Raw genomic sequence first — 14,322 nt, 5'->3', positions numbered from 1 at the left:
AGGGAGCGAGGGGAAAGTGCCGAGCCTGGGTAGCCGGGAGGGAGAGGAACGCCGCAGGCTGGGCACTTTCCCCTCGCTCCCTGACAGTCGGGAAGGAAAAGAAGAGCAGCAGTCACCTGTATGTGCCCTGAAGCACCCCCCTCTTTAAACACCCCCGGGGAGCAGTCCTGGACGAGGGCCATGCCCCCAGCCAGCCCCTTTCACCTGTCTGCTGCTTCGCGTGGCAGCCTGCAGGAGGCCCCAGGCACCAGGCTGGGAGTGCGTCATCCCTCCCCTTGCAGCCGGCTGCTTCTTGCCGGAGCGCCGCACCGGGGTGCCCCAGCTGCCTTTCACCTCTGGCTTGAGCTCCGGCATCTCCTGCCGTCCCAATGAAGCCCTGAGAGCGGGTTGCTTCCAATGTGCCCTCTCATTTGTTCCATTCCCAGTGTGGAATAAATTTTGTTCTGTGCACTGAGGAATGGGCCGGTGTGCACCACCCAGAGAAACACATGCTGGAGGCTGTGGGCCCTCTGCTCATCCACTGGGGGCATTTCAATCTCTCCTGGGTGGCCGCCCACGCGCTCAGCTTCCAGGGAACACCGGTTGCCTCTCTGGGGGCAGGTCTCTTGCACCTCGGCAGGTCGGAGCCTCCGAAACAGAGTGCTGGGCCGGAGCTCTGATCCAGCCTGGGGGCCGCCCTGGGTCTGTGCAGCCGAGAGTTCACTGGGGTGCAGGGAGGGGAAGGAACCGCGCTGGGCTTGGGACAGAAATCTCCGTGCCAAGGCAAACCGCAGCGCAGGGAGCTGCCCTCGTCCGCGTGTGAACGCTGCAGCCGCCCACCCCCTCCCCACCCGGGGAGCCTGGCTGGCTGCTGCTGGTGGAGGTGAACGGGGCAGGCTACATAAGGCGCTCCCGGGCCCCTTTGCACCAGTGTGCGGGAGCCAGGCTCAGAGGAGTGGCTCTGCTCTGGCTGTGGGAAGAGATTCTGGCCTGCAGGGGGACCCCGGGAGGAGGAGGCGCGCAGCTGGCAAGCCCAGACAGCTGCTGAACCGGGACCGGCAGGGTTCAGGTAAAGTCCTCTTCCTGGGAGCCGGGCGCTGGTGGGTTTTGCACCCTCCGGGGGGGTTGGTTGGAGCTGTGGGCAGCTGGTTTCTGCGTGGAGGTGGGGGAGGAATTGGCTGCCTGGATTTCTCCCTGCTTCGGGGGAGGGAATGAGCCAGGTTCTGGTTCTGGTTCTGCCAGACCGGCAGGTAGCTTTTGGGCTGGGTGCCGAGGGGGTGGCAGCTGCCAGCCTGCCCTGGCTTCGCCGGGTGAACTTTGGAAGGCGTTGCAAATCTTTCTGGGGTCCCGGGGAGAGGCTGTGGCTCTCAGTGGGGGCAGAGTATTGTGTAGTGTGTGGGGGAGGGGGGAGGTTAATGGGATGTCATTGCCCCTAGACTGCTTGCCCCGGGTGTGTTTTGCTGAGGCGGAGCAGGGAGCAGGCAGCCGGCAGGGTGTGTTTGGGCTGGGGCTGGAAAGCAGAATTCCACAGGCCTTTCCTCGCGGTGCTGCTGGGGGGAGCTGCTTCCCCCTACTTTGCAAGCTTCCTCCCCCCCTCGGGGACAGGCACCACGCTTTGAAGACCGGGGGCAGGATCTGGCCCTGCCTGATTTCCCCCAGCCCTGAAATGCAGCCTCCTCTGGGGTGGGGCACCACTGCTGTTTTACAGTCCCTCTGTAGTGCCAGCAGGGGGAGGCCCCCAGGGTTGGTTTCCGTGCTACTGTGTACGGGCGCGGAATGAGCACCGGCCCCCAGATTCCAAGCATTTTCCCGAGCCCACTTCAGCGTCGCTGCTCATGCTCCGGGCAGCCTGTTCCCAGGAGGTCCCAGCCCTAGGTCGGCGGGTTAAGCTAACAGAAGGAAGGCACCTTGCTCCCCTGGCAAAGATGGATTGAAATTCCTCCCCTGCCTTTCATCTTCCCGCCCCCTCCCCTCTGCCTCAGTTGGCTGCTGAGACCTTGAAACTCGTTGCATTGTCTAAGGGCTGGAGCACAGCCCTGATGGCACTTTCAGACCCACGGCAGGGGGCCTGAGCAGGGAGTTACAGGCCATGCTGCTCTAACCCAAGGGGATATGAAAGGGAGGGAGGATTGAGCGTGGGGTGGAGCTGGGAGCCGCAGGAGCAGGTGCTGGAGTATTTCCACCCCATAGCTCTGCTGTGGGCCCCTCGATCCTTCCCTACAGCCCCCAGCTGCTCCAGCTCTGTCCTGCCCTCCCACAGCTCAGCCAGTACCCTGCCCGGCCGTCCTCACTGGATCTTAGGCCCCGGACACCACCCTGAGCCTGCAGATCAGGGATGAAAGCGCGGGGCCGGCTAGGGATGTAAGTGAGTCGCTAGTCGACTAACCTACAAGCCTAAGTTTAGCAGGTAGGCGAGTCGACCACTCACATTTCCCCTCCCCCCTTGCTGCCTCTGTATCGGAGGCAGCAACTGGGGGTGGGACAGGAGCTGGCGCTGGGGTGGAGCCGGCTGAAAAGCCAGTTTCCCCCCAGCACCGTCTCCATGGTGAGGCCGGATCAGCGCAGAGCAGAGGGGAAGGATGACGTCTCCTGTCTTGTTTACGACCCCCCGGGTTATACCTCCCAGAACAACGTTTGGGTCTTTCTGCCACAGTGTCACTCTGTGGACTCGTCTTTCGCTTGTGCTCCTCGGTGACCCCTCGATCCCTGCCCCGCCTCACAGGCGTGGGGTAAATACAGTATCAATTGGGAGGCGCTCAGGGACAGGAGAGACCGGGGCCCGAGACGTACCAGCCAGGGACAGGAGTAAGCGGCTCTGACACCAGGTTCGGAGCAGGCGTGCCATGATGCCCGTGTCAAGTCCTAATGCTGATGGGGGGCTGCCGGGAGGAAAGAGGCTTGTCCTGGCCATGTCTCAGCCGGTAACTCCAGGCCTGCATTCTCATCATGCAGCCATTTACAGCAGCATGGAAGGAGTGTGACACAGGGATAAGGGGGGGTCAATTGCCACGTGCTCTGCCCTAGTGGAGGTGCCGTGTGATCCCAAATGCTCAGAGTCAAAAAAGGGGGGGGGACATGGGAGGTAGCCTCCTCCTCCTCCCACTGCTAAAGGGGTGCTTAGCAATGTTCCCTCTAATCTTTTCCAGACACATGTGACTTTTTCCATCCATGTGTGGAATATTTTTTTCGATGCGCACCGAGGCATGTGTGAATGTGCACCACCTGTAGAAACAAAACCTAACTGTGGGCGCTCTGCGAATCAGCCAGGCAGCTTTTGAATCACTCCTGAGCGGCCGCCCAAGCAGCCACCTTACAGGGAACACTGGTGTTGAGCTATTCCCAACTCTGTCCCTGACAGTGCTCACAGGCGCCTCGGAAAGGAGATGGAGGGTGGGCAGTGCAGGTTGGGTGCAGGGAGCCCACCCCAGTGCGGGAGATAATTGGTGCAAACTCCCCAGTGCAGGCAGGTTTCAGCCCCGGGCCCCCACTAATGTCACCCTGAGGACCACACTCCCCTCGGCTCGCCTCACCGGAGTCCAGGGGGGGAGGGCATGGGCATGTAGAGCCTGATTCTGCTCTGAGCCTCTGTGGCTGCAGCAGTGTGTGCATGAAAGCCTTGGACCAGTTACCGCTGGGCAGTGCATGGGGGGATGAGACGGGGGGTCCTGGGGAGGATGTGCACAGCTGCATGGCAGGCCACCCCCTCCCTTTGGAACTGAAATCCCTGCCTGTGTTTGAGCGGCTCAGCTGTGTCCCACCCACATGCAGAATAAATTTTGTTATGCGCACCAAGGAAAGGGCAGGTGTGCACCGCCTCTAGACACGCAGGTCGACCGCTTTGAGCGGCAGTGGGTGCTCTGCCAATCGCCTGAATCTCTCCTGGGTGGCCACCCAAGCGCTCAGCTTACAGGGAACCCTGCTGCTCAGACTTGTCCCCACCCTGCCCCGTGCCCTGGCACTGCGAGGCTGAGGCAGCATACATAGGGCGGGCACATGGCCTGGCCCAGGTGTGGAGCGGGTCACAGGCTGCGGCCCGGCCCCCTTTCCGAGGCTGGCCAGCACTGGAGATGGAGGCAGCAGCTGACCACACCGGCACGCTCCTGCCCTTCCTCCAGTCTGAGGGGACTCAACAGGACCCCGCTCTGATGCGTTCCCGGCCCTCCTCGTGGCCCCGGCTGGTCTGGGAGCCGCACTGTACGGCTGCTGAGCTAGGGGCTGTGCCCTACAGGCTGCAGGGGGGATTGCTGGGAGAGCTCCTACCGGCCACTCGAGTGGCTGCCGCGGACCCGACGGAAGCATCGGCGTGGGCTGCAGGCAGTGCCGCAGCCTGGCTGTCGTCCCAGCAGGGGGCGACACAGCGAGGTCTCGGGGCTGGGAGACTGGAAGGGGAATCGGGCTGGGCTAAGTTGGAAAAGTTTTGTTCCCGGGTCTCCTGTCGGCCACCAATTCACACACCCGCCCTGGCAAGCCCCGCTGGCCTGTGCTCGGAGGCCCTGGTGCCAAGCACGTGCCGCTGGCCTGGGGCCCAGGTGAGAGCAGGGTGGCACTAGGGTGCTTCGCCCAGCCCTAGGAACGAGGCTCTAAACCCAGGGGGGTCCAGGAAACGTTTCTTCACCTCCCGTCCTCTCTCCCCAGCCACTGCAGATCCAGGAGCATCAGCCACGAGATGAGGCTGCTGTGGTCTCTCCCGACCCTCTGGCTGTTGGTGGCCCAGGATCTCTCCGCCCACAGGGCCCGGACCCGCCGAGAGCTGGCTCCCGGCTTGCACGAGCGAGGGATCCGGGACGCCGGCGGCTCGTACTGCGAGAAGAACGACGCCTGTTGCCCCGGGCGGGACGACGCCTGCACCGTGCCCTACCTGGACACCCTCTGCTACTGCGACCTCTTCTGCAACCGCACCGTGTCCGACTGCTGCCCCGACTTCTGGGAGTACTGCCTGGGCATCCCGCCCCCCCTGCCTGTGCACATAAGTAAGTGGCGCCGCCCCTTCTCTGCCGAGGCTGCCAATGACCAACCGACCGTTCTGGTGGTGTCTGTGCCGGTCGAATCGAATGTGCCCTCTAGGAGCTAGACCGGGAGCCCCCCCTGCTACCCAGACACCTGTCAAACGGATGCATTGTCTTGTTCCACCTGCTGCGGGATTTGAACCTGCAACCTGTGTGTGTCCTGGCCCTCAGTACTCCCCCGCCCCCATACCCTTTGGAATCAACAGGCATTCCGCGCCACAGAGCCTCTGCTCCCTCTCCTGCCCACGTGGCTGCCCTGGGTCCTATCCCTAACGGGAACACCCTGGAGCAACCCCGCCAGGCTGCAGACATGGGGAGGCCTCTCCCTTGCGCCCCCTGCTGGCCTGCGTGCCGTCGGGCAACCGTCGGCTCCTTCCTTGCCACTCACCCGTCCTCCCGCCATCGCAGGCCCTGCTGGAGAGGTGTTTGTTTCCTGGGCAGCTGCAAGATCTCAGCCTGCCTGCGGCTGGGTGTGTCCACACTTCACACACCCAACAGCCGCCTGCCCCCGGCCCCAGGCTGCCTGGGGAGCTGCCAGCCGCCTTTCCTAGAGTGCTGGCTGCCTCTTGAGTGAAGTGTCCTTACCCCTGCGGTGCCAGGCACTGGGAAAGTCATGGGCCAAGAAGGGAGGGAAGAAAGTCAAGCCAAGCCCAGGGCCCCTGGAGACAATGAAGGTTGGACCCAGGTAGGGTTGCCAGATGGTTTAACAAAAAATACCGAACACCTCCCTCCCCCCCCCCAAAAAAAAAAATCAGGAAAAAACTCTGTTGAGAAAAAAAAAGAGACGAGACCAAAGTTGTTAAGCAAAAAAAAAAAAAAAAAAAGCTGCTGTGCCTTTAAATGGCCCCACTGCACCCCCGCCAGATGCAGCAGGGAAAAATTGTCCCCGCCGGGCTTCCATCCGAGGGAAAGGAAATACTGGACATTTCACATGTCCGGTATTTTCTGGGTTTTTTTACCAGGCGGGGGGACCCGAATAACGGACAGTCCGGGTGAAAACTGGAGACCTGGCAACCCTAGACCCAGGCGGAGAGTATCTGAGAGCAGAATATGGCCCAGTACACTCAAGTTCCATCTCTAGAACATGGGTGGGGAGGGGGGATCCACAGCTGGTATAAATCAGCCTTCCCAAAAAGAGGGTTTGGCCCGTATTAGTTATCGGCTTTCCATAGGACGGCCCCGCAGTCGGTCGTATTCTGCGCACCAGAGCGACCCCAGATAACACCTTTGCCTGCAGACAACTCGCTCTGGAACTGGGGTGCCCAACCAGGTCGGAAGCAGCAGCTACTGTAGCGGTTCCTGCTAGAGTGAACTAGCCATGCTCAGCCAGCCAAATAGCCACGTGTGACTAGTGACTGGCATGTCGGACTCCCTGGCTCTAGAACTTCACCTGGGGCAACCAGACCAAAAGTTGACCCTATGCAGATATGTGGGTCTCTTTCCCCCAGGGTGAAATGTCGGCGAGCCAGCTGGGCGGGGGAGTGACGGAGACTCGGGGGGTGTTTGGGCCCTATCTGTGGAATCCCAGGATGGGATTTGTCCTCGTGCGGTGATCCTTGTGCAGCAGCTGCTGTCTGGGAGCTCCGAGTCTGATGACGTCATGATCCTCGGAGCTGGACATGTGTCACCCCAATGTACAGACCGGACTCCCCTCTGCCCGGCCATCTGCCGGGCTGCGTGTCCCTCCCACCGGTGCATAGAACAAAACTCTTTCTAAGAAGCCATTGAGAAACCCGTCAGCTTGTAACTATGAATCAAGCGTTTGTAACTGGCGTCTTTATCTGAAATGCTTCCAGTCCCCGGGTGCGTGGGAGGCCTTTTTGGGCGCTCCCATGATCTCACCCTGCAAGCGCTGCTCTCTGGGAATTCCTCCTGCCGGCCCCACGGCAGAGTCCCGCAGTAATGGCACGCACCGCTGTGCCCTCCTGGCTACGACACAGTGGGGGGCCAGCGTGAGCCCCTTTTGGAGTCGCGGGTGGGTTGGCCCAAGAGGGGGCTCTGTACGGCCACAAGGGTCCCCAAGCAAAGTGGCATGTTGGGAGTGTGAAGAGCTGGCCCCTAAGCTGCGTTCCCTGTAAGCTGAGCGCTTGTGGGGGCCACCAAGGGGAGATGCAGGTGCTGCCCAGCTGATTGGAAAACAGCTGGCAACATGTTTCTATGAGTGGTGCACATTTGCACATGCCTCTGTGCACATCACAACATTTATCCCGCACATTCATGGGGGGAAATCGAGGGCACATTGCCCCTACACGAGGGGGTGGAGTCTGCTCTGTTACACGCGTGGGAATCCAGTGTCCCCAGCGGAGCCAGTCTTGATCGATGCAGCTGAGAGCAGAACCTGGCCCCCGGGCACTCACCTGTGGGAAGCAATGAGAAAAGCCCGGGGCGTGTTTACATGAGAGGCCTGCCGGGGCGTGTGTCACACCTTGAACACGCTTCGCCTGGCTGGCACCCAGCCCCAAACCACACAAACCTCCGCTGCACCCAGGCACGTGCCCTGAGCCAATGCGTCAGAGGGTGATAAATCATACCGGCCATTGCCTCTGATTGCACTTTGGCCTCACACCCAGCTGCAGGGAGACAGACGGGAGGAGGGAGTCAAAGACCTGCCGGGAAGTTTGGCTAGGCCTGCACAGCGGCTGCATAGTTGCACAGGGATAAGAGGAAGAATCCGGCTCCTCCTACCCTGGGATAAAATGTAACCCTTGCATGCCTTGAGAAGCAAGAGTTGTGCTCCCACCTTCCCCCAAGTAGCCCAGAAAACCTGTCTAAGATTGGCTGTGGCACAGAGAGGGGCGGAATATTTCCATGGACAGCTCAGATCTGTTCTCAATGGGGGCCGGGACTAGTGTAGAAGGGTGATGCAGAAGTTCAGAGACTTTCAAAGCTTAGGATCAAGTCTCTTCTCTGCCACAGACTCCCTGAATGACCCTGGTCAAGTCACTTTCTCCCTCTGTGACCATGGCTCCTTATTTTACATGGGTTATGGTCCTGCTCCTTTGAAATCAATGGAAAGATTCCCACTGATGGTATTTCACCTCTCTCCTGGCCAGGCTGTGTTCGTGGTGCACACAAGTACCCACCCGGAGCCACCTACAGAGAAAACTGCAACCTCTGGTGAGTGCATTGGCTTCCCTAATGACCAGGTGTGCTAATGACCATGCTCCTTGCTGCAGCCAAGGTTTGCTCGTTATTTCCTGGACTGCTAATGACAGGCTGCCTAGAAGCTCCACTGCAGAGCGGTAACTCAGCCCCGCACCTGAATGTTTACTGCCCCCACAGCGAATGCTTTGGCGAGCTCAGAGCCCACCGTGACACGGCTGATGAAATTCCAGACAGGGTCAGTTTCTCGTCACTTTCGGATTCATCTGGACTTCCTGCAAAGGGGTCACCATGATCAAATTCTGCCCTGACAGTTGCATTGTAAGCCAATCGGTTTTCTCAGTTGCAGGCTGAGGGCTGGGTCAGTGGCTGGGATTTTTCTTTCCATCCATTTCCAAAGTGTGTCTCGGATCTAAGGGATCGGAGCTGGGCAAGACAGATGGGGCTGTTACGTCTTTCTGGGTGCAGGGAGCAAGCGGGCGCCGGAGGTGTGAATGGCATTGTAGGTGAAGGGAACAAGGAAGAACAAAAGAAATCTCTCCACCTCTTCCAAGAGCAGGATCACTATTTAAAGGTGCAGGAAACAGAAAACAAAAGCATAAAAGCTTCAGAGCTTCAGAGCAAAAGTTACCAGACACTGAGGGTATGTCTACACTGCCACCCTAGTTGGAACTAGTGTAGACATACCCTGAGTCTTAATGTAGATCTGGGGTTCCCCTGCATGCTAATCATGGGCTGGAATCTAATCTCCGTTACACTGGAGAATCTGGAGTGACTCTGGTGTGAATCTGGAGTGACTCTGGTATGAATCTGGAGTGACTCTGGTGTGAATCTGGAGTGACTCCACTGATTTTCAGTGTAGCGGCTCCAGATTTAGACCGTCTTCAGTGAAGGCAGATCTGGGCCTGTTAATTACAGTTCCCTATGCAGCCCCTTGTATCAGCTGGTAGGACGCTCCTCCACAAACCCAGCCCCCATCTGAGACCAGGCAGCCCTGAACTGAGTGGGGAGGGGGCCGAGCGTGTGGTGATCACAGCTCAGCATCTCTGGAAATGCCCCCTCCCCCCTCCTCACCCTTTCGAACCGCCCTCCCCCTACTCGGAGCTGGCCCCGGGAACCCAGCTCCGGCTCAGGCTGGCGGGAGGAGGTGGGGGGTGGGTCGTGCTCAGTGTTGAAGCCAAAAAGCTCCCGGGGCCGCGCAGGTCAGCTCCTGCCCAGGGCGGGGGCTTTCCTAAGGGCCCAAAGCTCCCCAGTGTAACTGGCATGTCCCCTGCAAAGGGGGAGCGGCTCCCAACAGGGCTGGGCCTTCGGGGGCTGGCCGCTCCTCAGGCCAAAATATTTCCGGGCCTGACCCACGCAGGTCTCCCCGAGCAATTCCCCCTCCCGCTTATTCCAGAGGCGCCTGCTGCGTGGCTGAGCCCAGCGACTCCTGCTCCGCTGTCGCTCCCCGAGTCCTGCTCCGGGAACCTTTTCTGGGTCGGCGGCCGCGGAAAACCCCCTCCCTGACATGGCCCCGGCCTGAGAAGGAGAAAGACCCTTTCCTCATTCCCCTCACACACCAGCGCCTGGGGGGCCCGGGCTGGTAGATTCTGTGTGCGCCAGCCCCACAGGGGCACCAGCATGGGCTCCCCAGTGGTGGAGGGAAGCCCTGAACCCCGGGAGCTGGATCCAGGCAAGCTGGGGGCCACATCCGGCCCCTAGGTTCCCCGCCCCGCCTTAGGCAGATGCAGCCCTGCACTGGCCCAGAGTCCAAGACCTATACGGCTCCCTTCAGGCTGCTCCAGCCCCCCAGCATGCTAGGGCCACTGGGAGCCTGGAGTGGTAGCCGTACGGCTGCTCTAACTTACGCCAGGGCTCGCTCCAGCCCCCGAGCAGCCTAGAACCAGGGAGGCAGGGAGGTGGTGTGGACGTCTGTGAAGCCGTCTTTTACTCCCGCCAGGGGCCTGCCAGGTGCAGCCCAGGCTCTGGCTGAGGGGCCGTGGGTCCCACACCTTCCGTGGGCGCTTGCAGCCCCTCCCCGCCCCCCGTTGATAACCGGGCCGGCGCTGCTCCGTGACGCAGGCCTAGAGCAATGCCGCGTCTGCCCCCAGGGCGGGAGTCAGGCCGGTGGATGGCCGCGGCGCGGTCTCTCCCGGGGGTTAACCAGGAGAGGCCCCAGCCGCCAGGGACCACGGCGTGCACCGAGCCCAGACTGCGAGGAGGGGGGAGCGAAGGGCTTGGGAAGCATCTGGGGGCAACGGCACTTGAACTCTGGTTTTTTCCATTGCCGCGTGGGCACAGGGCAGCGGGGCGACTGCCCGGGACGGAGGGAGGGAGGGCCCCTGGCCTCGAACTCGTCGAGAGGGGAGCTGGCGAGCCCCAGCCCTAGAGGAGAGTTGTTCCCATTTCCCGAGCAGGGACGTGCTTCCTTCCCTGCTGGTGCCTGAGCCCAGCAACCCCCCCCGGGGACTGTCGGGGTGTGAGAAGGGTGTTTGGCAGGACTGGGGGTGGGGGGTGGGAAGGGAGAGCTGGCTGGGACCGTCCTGCATTTTTCTGGCCTCCTCTGTGCCAGGATCTGAAATCGCTTAGTAAAAGGCTCATCCATGAACCGCTGCCGCCACTTCCCCTCCTCCTGACAGTACGGGGCACGTGGGTCTTGAGATGGGGAAACCGAGGCACAGGGCGGGAAGTCAGCGTCCAAGCTGGGCACGGAGGGCTCCCCATCTGCGGCTTTCAATGCTGGAGAATGCGGAGGAGCAGCTCTGTTCTGCTGAGCTGGGGCCGGGAGCCAGGGGGAGATTCAGGCACCCCAAAGCCGGGGGAGAGGAGCAGGCCGGGGAGGTGAGCAGACACATGCTGCCCTGTGCCCTGGTCTCCCTGCTCTGCAGCCTGCGGGGGAGAGGGTGGGGGACGGGACCTTCCTGTGCTCGCTGGTCAGGGATGGCCGGTTTCTCTTCTGTCTGCGCTTGGTTTCTGGCAGGTTATAACCTCTCTCCGCCTGGTTGCTGAGAGCTGGCGGTGAGCCGGGGGCAGCCCAGCATAAGCCACCCACCTTCTGGGTGCGCTGTGCTGGGAAGTGGGGGGGGGGGGCAAGGAGCAAGTCCTGCCCCCTCTACCCACCCCTTCCCTGGGGTGGCTGAAGGCCGTTGGCTGGAATCCGGGGTCTGCACAGGTGTTTGGCACCTGGCCCCAGGGCCTGTCCAGACAGCCGGCTCGGGGTGTGGGATGCAGGGAGGGGATCTCTGCTCGGCCAGGGGAGGGGTGGGGTGGGAGAGAGAACCCCCCCAGCACTTTTCATCCCCCCCTTCTTTGTGAAGGGAGGGTGGAATCTCCCTTCCCCCACCCAGGCTGCGTTCTCACCCCCCCCCTTTCCTGGGAGGGGGGGGTCGCCCTCCACGCTCCAGTGGACACCTGCCCTGCCACCTCCATCTGCCCAGCGGTGCCCAGACACTCAGCCCCCTGCACCCAGCAGTGTGAGGCTGGCGGGGGGCAAGGCGCAGGGTGAGGTCTCCCACCCAGCACCTGGAGAGGGAAGGGTTAAGGAGGGCGTCCCTTCCCCCCCCCCTCCCGCTGGCAGGATATGGGCCCGGGTCTGGGGCACTGCTGCCCGGCTGAGCTCTGTCTGTACTCGGAGAGCCCAGCCTGGCAGCTCCTTCGCCTTAAAAGGAAGCGCAGCCTCTGGGCTGGAAAAGGAGCAAAACCCAGTGGGGCTCTCGGAGAAAATACCAAGCATTGCTTGGAGCTTGGTTAATGCCGGAGGCGGCTCAGGCGAGCTCCAGGGGCGCCCGGGGGTGGATACGCTGGAATGGGGCTAGGATGGGTTTCGCTTGGTGCCTGAGGGGGTGAGGGGGACTGCTTCGAGCAGTACGGGGCATAGGACACTTGCTACTCTAGTGACCACGGCTCCGTAACTTGAAGGCTTGTGGTCACACCTGAGGGTTTCAGGAGCGGGTGGGTGAGGTTCTGCCGCCTCCAGTGGGCAGAAGGTCCGAGGGCAAGAGCAGGCTGGTTCCAGCTGGCCTTAAAATCTAAGAACAGGCCCGAGTCTTCCTTTCCTCCCCTGCTCCTTTCATGCATCCCAGGCCTGGTGTCCGGGCAGGACTGTGAACCCCCCGGGGCAGATGCAGGGCGGAAGACATGGGCAGCGGGTATCAGAGGCACGGGGAGGCCACGTTGCCCAGCGTGGCCCCGCCCACACTCCGCCTCCTGCCTCAGCATGGCTCTCGGGCATCAGCCACGCTGAGGCTGGAGCCGTGCCCTGCCCATGGTCTGGGGCAGGAGAGGCTCACAGGGGAGGAAAGGGGGGCTGGAGACCTGCCCCTGTGTCAGTGGGGGCTTGGCTCCTGAAGGGGGCGGGCCCTTGGGTGGAAGAGGCGGGGCTGGGGGCTTGCATCCCCCCACACCCGTGGGTTCACCCACCGCCCCGGCGTTAGAAGACAGGTTCCTTTGACATGGCTCCTATAGCCCAGGAAGGCGGGCGCTCCTGCAGCCATGGAGAGACCCCTCCTGTCCCTGCCATCTGTGCCCACGCTGCAGGGATACGGTGGCAAAGCGGCGGTCTCGAGCGCTGGCGCGTCGACGCGGGCCGGTCGGGCTTCCCACCATTCACTGCAGACTAGCCCACGTGCCGTGGCTTTAACAGGGGCTGCGGAACGAATTCTGCGCGGCAGCGGCTGCCTTTCAGCCTTCGCCCGGCCCCAGACCTGCCTGGTGTTTGTAAACTCCTTGGCTAACTTTCAGCCTCATTAATTTTCCTCCCCTGGGCCTTTGCCCTTCCAAGCTCCGGCAGCGACCAGCGGGGGAACGGTCACAGGTACATGCCAAGGCCGGATTTCAAGGGCTTTCTGGCACTTGTTTTGCAGCGCCACGGGGCTCCAAAGGCGCAGGGAAGCGTCCAAAGCCGTAGCTGCTTCTCGGATGGCAGCGTCCCACCCTTTAAGTGCCGGCCGCAGGGGAAGGGCTTCTTGGGAGTTGTGGGAGCAGATGCAGCCAGCAGGCGCACGAGTTGGGACCAGGGATGCAGCTCTCTAGAGGTGCCAATGTCAGCTGCCATCCGAGGTAGCTCTCCCGACTGGCGCCGTGGGCAGAACACGCCGAGGGCTTTGTGTGCAGCTGGGGAGCGAGCAAGAGGGGGCAACGGACCCCAGCCCCACTGCACAGGCAGACGCGTAGCACGTCCGTGTCCCCAGCAACGTTCCCTCAAAAGTTTCCCATCCATGTGCAGAATGAATGTTGTTGCGTGCACTGAGGCATGTGCACCACCCGTAGAATCACAGGCCGTGGGCGCGCTGCGCATCAGCTGGGTGGCACCTGAATCTCTCCCAGGTGGCTGCCCAAGGGCACCACTTACAGGAAACAATGGTCCCCAGGTCCCCTGCCTGACCCTTCTCTCGTCTCCTTCTCGTCCCAGCACCTGCAGCAGGAGCGGGCAGTGGGAGTGTGAGCAGCACGCCTGCCTCATCGACGAGGAGATGATCGATGCCATCAACAGAGGGAATTATGGGTAAGAGCTGTTGGCCCGGAGGGTGGTTCGTCCCGGCCTTCGACAACCGGAGGCTTGACGGGGTCGGTGTTCTACTGTGGGCGCACAGGGCAGCTGGCTGCCCTTAGAAACCTGCCAAATGCTGGGCCGGGTTTGCCGTGAGCCCCTGGCCTGGCCCTGCAGTGCTAGGTGCTGTACAGACCCCTCCCGAGAGAGCACCTGCCCCCCCCGGGCTCACAGTCTAGGCAGACCCGCCGGAGACGAGGCAGGAGGAAGGATTTCCTTGCAGCGGGGGGAAACGAGGCACGGAGACTGCCTGCGCTGGGCATGCGAGGGTTAAAATTCTGCCCTGCACCTCCCAGCCTGGCCTGAGTGAACGCAAAGTCCTGACGTCGTTTTCGCGACCCAGGGCCCCAGAAAGGCAACCCGGTTCTTTGGCGAAAAAAGGAAAAACTCCCAGCAGCTGCCTAATTTTCACTGAGTCGTTTTAGCTTTGGGGGGGAAAAGAGCCGTTTCTTGTGAGAAGAATGGAGCCCGGCTCTAGGTGACAGCTCCGGCGCCCCACGGTGCTGGCGCATCACGGCCGGGGCGGGGCCTGGAAGCTCTCCTGGAATGCGTGTCCGTTATTCCTCCCCGTGTCCTTCCTATGCTGTTAATATACTCAGCAGTGAGACAGCACGGCTGGGCTTGCGGGAAAGGCACTGGCCGGCCCCCTGGGTCGCTAGCATGGCCTTGGCCTCACGGTTCTCCATCTGTAAATTGGGGATTCTCACC

General features: G+C 61.7%; 1 protein-coding gene across 1 annotated transcript in view; it reads left to right on the top strand.

Moving 5' to 3' along the window:
- The first annotated feature begins 729 nt into the window (after positions 1 to 729).
- Positions 730 to 14,322, top strand: part of TINAGL1 (tubulointerstitial nephritis antigen like 1) — a 34,339-nt gene continuing 20,746 nt past the window's right edge. Inside the window, exons 1-4 of the mRNA XM_075909074.1 lie at positions 730 to 1,048; positions 4,615 to 4,949; positions 8,039 to 8,102; positions 13,477 to 13,569. Coding sequence (XP_075765189.1) covers positions 4,646 to 4,949; positions 8,039 to 8,102; positions 13,477 to 13,569 — 461 coding nt within the window. The 5' untranslated portion in view covers positions 730 to 1,048; positions 4,615 to 4,645. The remainder of the gene's footprint in view (positions 1,049 to 4,614; positions 4,950 to 8,038; positions 8,103 to 13,476; positions 13,570 to 14,322) is intronic.

This window comes from Pelodiscus sinensis, chromosome 25, assembly GCF_049634645.1.
Source record: "Pelodiscus sinensis isolate JC-2024 chromosome 25, ASM4963464v1, whole genome shotgun sequence".
NCBI lineage: Eukaryota > Metazoa > Chordata > Testudines > Trionychidae > Pelodiscus > Pelodiscus sinensis.
Note: the sequence above shows the minus strand (reverse complement) of the source record. Positions and strands in the feature narration are given on the sequence as shown.